This window comes from Phasianus colchicus, chromosome 2 (assembly GCF_987193195.1).
Source record: "Phasianus colchicus chromosome 2, bPhaCol1.hap1.1, whole genome shotgun sequence".
In the NCBI taxonomy this organism is placed as follows: Eukaryota; Metazoa; Chordata; class Aves; order Galliformes; family Phasianidae; genus Phasianus; species Phasianus colchicus.
The window spans coordinates 93,216,471-93,219,242 of NC_143437.1; the positions used below are offsets into that span (position 1 = coordinate 93,216,471).

Here is a 2,772-nt window from a genome sequence, read left to right on the forward strand (position 1 = left end):
CTTACATGATTCTACAGAGTCATTTTATGTTATAACCTTTCCAGAGGATAAACTTTAAGATCTTTATCAAAGCGAATCTAAGTGAACTTTATCAAACTGATGCTACAGTGTGTACTTGTACTCACACATCTGCTTCTCCTACTTTTCTGATTCTTGCAGGTTTTCCTGCAATGCTCTAGCATTTATAGTAAGCCTGAAACATAAGCTTCACAAATACTGTTTCAGAGTAGGAAACCCCTAGTTCCTCACGTTCCTATGGCCCGGCCAGGGTTCACGCCGTCCCCGCTGTGACCCCACCATCTCACCACGTGCACACCAATGTGATGTTAGGCAGGATGGCGTTTATTGCAAGCGAAACAGCAACTTATATACTTTACATGCTTATCTATGTTACTACGTCCATGTGAGTTTACTCATGTCTAGTACATCTACGCCTCCAAGCGCGCGTCAGTCCCTTATCACAGAGCAGGGGAGGTCCTATTGCGTCACAGCCCGATACCCCGCAAACGCCTACTGCAACATCTCCCCCTCCCCATGCTCGGTAAAGCCTTGCCCCGTTACAGCGCGATACTCGCATACGCCTAATAGCCCTAGTGAAGGTTATACAAATGATTATATGTTGCGTTCCTTACAGTCTCTCGCGTAGCTTAAGATACTCTATTCATTGGTCAAAAGTTCTCTCTATCATGTGTTGCAAGCGGCGTTGCATGTGCCAAATTCTTACATATAATACGACTACAAGCACTAAGCAAACTACTGTTAGAGTTAATATGATCACAACTGGGTGCAGGATAGCGTTAAACACTCCTCTTGCTGTAGGCGACCATCCAAGAAGCACTTCCCACCAGTGATGTTCTCCGTCCTTCTTTATCCTTTCTAGCACACGATGTATCTCTTTCGTATCATGGTGAACAGTGATCAAGGTTTTCTGTCCATTGTTCCGAATGCATTGTAGCAATTGGTACAGGTCGTCGTGTTGCAGCAGTTTCCTCACTAAATCAAGGTCCATTCCAATAGGAGTTGGTAGCAAGTCCTGAATCAATGTGTAATTAGACTGCAATAACTGAAGTGATGTAACTGGAGCTGTATAATTAAAATCGCACCCTACGATATTAGTAAAGTTACAAGTACAGAGATTAGAATAACTACCAGTATCCATAGTAATACTATCTACGAGTATAGAATTACAAGGGGTCCTCATACAAACACATCTGTCCCCAGTATATACAAGCACTGTTTCTGGTACCTCATTAGGATGAATCTCAAAATGGCAGATGTTCTGTTCAGTATCAAGACAAATGTCTTGAGCCTTGGGGGTGTTACCTTCACAAACAAAGCCTCGTTGTTCCCGTACAGCACATGAGCTAACATCTACAGTTTGCCATTTTTTCCCTTTTTTCCAAGCCCATTCTCGTTGTTCTATTGGATAAAGTATTACCCCATCATGATTCAATCCCAACGCAATAATTGAATATATCATGTACACTGAAGCATTGCATTTAGCACAAGCGTTGTCATATTGGCTTGTTTTGCAGACCAACATGCCAGTCTTTCTATTCTATAAAGCTGCTGCTGCTGAAACACCAGGCGTGAAGAATGCATTTATAGTAAGCCTGAAACATAAGCTTCACAAATACTTAGAGAAGTGAAGAAGGAGTAGCTCATGAACACCACTGAGATTGACTTGGAACATCAATAGAATTCCAAAAGCCCAGACTCTGAGGTCAGCCCACAGATAATATATACAGTATATATGCGTTCTAGAAGTCAGCAAAAACAAAAATGAACATGAAAGAGGTGGTATTGTTAGAAGTGATCAGAAATCTCACTCTTCTTTTGGAAGAATTCAAATAGATCAGATAATTTAAAAGACACAAAATAAAGACAACCAAATTCCTACACTATCTGTTATCTCAAATGAGGTTGCCTGCCATGTCAGAGAATAACTGTTAACAAGGCATTTGCAGAGCTTGCTAAATTTGCCATAGTCATTAAAACCACAGAAAAAGGGTGACAAACTGTAGAAATGATGCAAAGAGTGAGTTTACTGAGGAGTATCTTTACATGATGCTGAGATGTACAAGAGACCCCCCAGTCAAAACATTCATATAGAGAGTACAGACACAAGACAACTCCACAGAAGATTGACTTTCCTATGTGTGAGTGTCCACACAAACAAATCAGTTCAATTAGATTGAACTCTTACAGAACAGAGAAAGAAAAAGAGCTTACAGCAATAAGGTACACAGCATGGTTGTCCTTCATGAGACTCAAATCATTTCAAGCAACTAAAGACACCTGTGAAGAAAATGATCAGTCAAGATTATATCACAATAATGCAAGATACATACAGTTTAAGGCATGAAATTCAAATAATATATAGAAGCCATGACCACTGTAGAAGACAAATATCCTTGACCACAAAGGAAGGATTTAATCTGCAGAATATACAGATTGGTTTGCCTGAAGTCTCCAGTACTTCAGCTACAGTCCTTCATGTTTACCCACTGTCCATTAGTTCTACAGTAATTCAGCTTATATGAAATCCTTTTCTTTGAAGCCTGTTGCCAACTCATTAAATGTTCCAAACTTTCCAGTACATGGATTTATGAGCAGTTAAGAGTTTCTCAGACTCAGTATTCAGGAAATATAGCTCATTATCTGCTGTAAAGGCATTTGGCCAATCTAAGGAAATTCTTCAATAGAAAATTTGTTGTTTCCTATCAATGTTGCCCAGTCTCTTCCCTTTTAGATATTGTGGCCTGAACACTT

At 40.0% G+C, this 2,772-nt stretch overlaps 1 protein-coding gene across 1 annotated transcript; it reads right to left on the reverse strand.

Annotated features, from left to right (window-relative positions):
* Positions 1–242: 242 nt before the first annotated feature.
* Positions 243–2,076, reverse strand: LOC149919192 (uncharacterized). The gene has a single exon (XM_090136722.1). It carries the CDS (start codon positions 1,541–1,543, stop codon positions 662–664), a length of 882 nt encoding a protein of 293 aa, XP_089992848.1. The 5' UTR covers positions 1,544–2,076; the 3' UTR covers positions 243–661.
* Between the last annotated feature and the right edge of the window lie 696 nt (positions 2,077–2,772).

Coding starts and splice junctions, on each gene's coding strand:
- LOC149919192 (XM_090136722.1), bottom strand. CDS start 1,543: ATGTTGGTCTGCAAAACAAGCCAATATGACAACGCTTGTGCTAAATGC.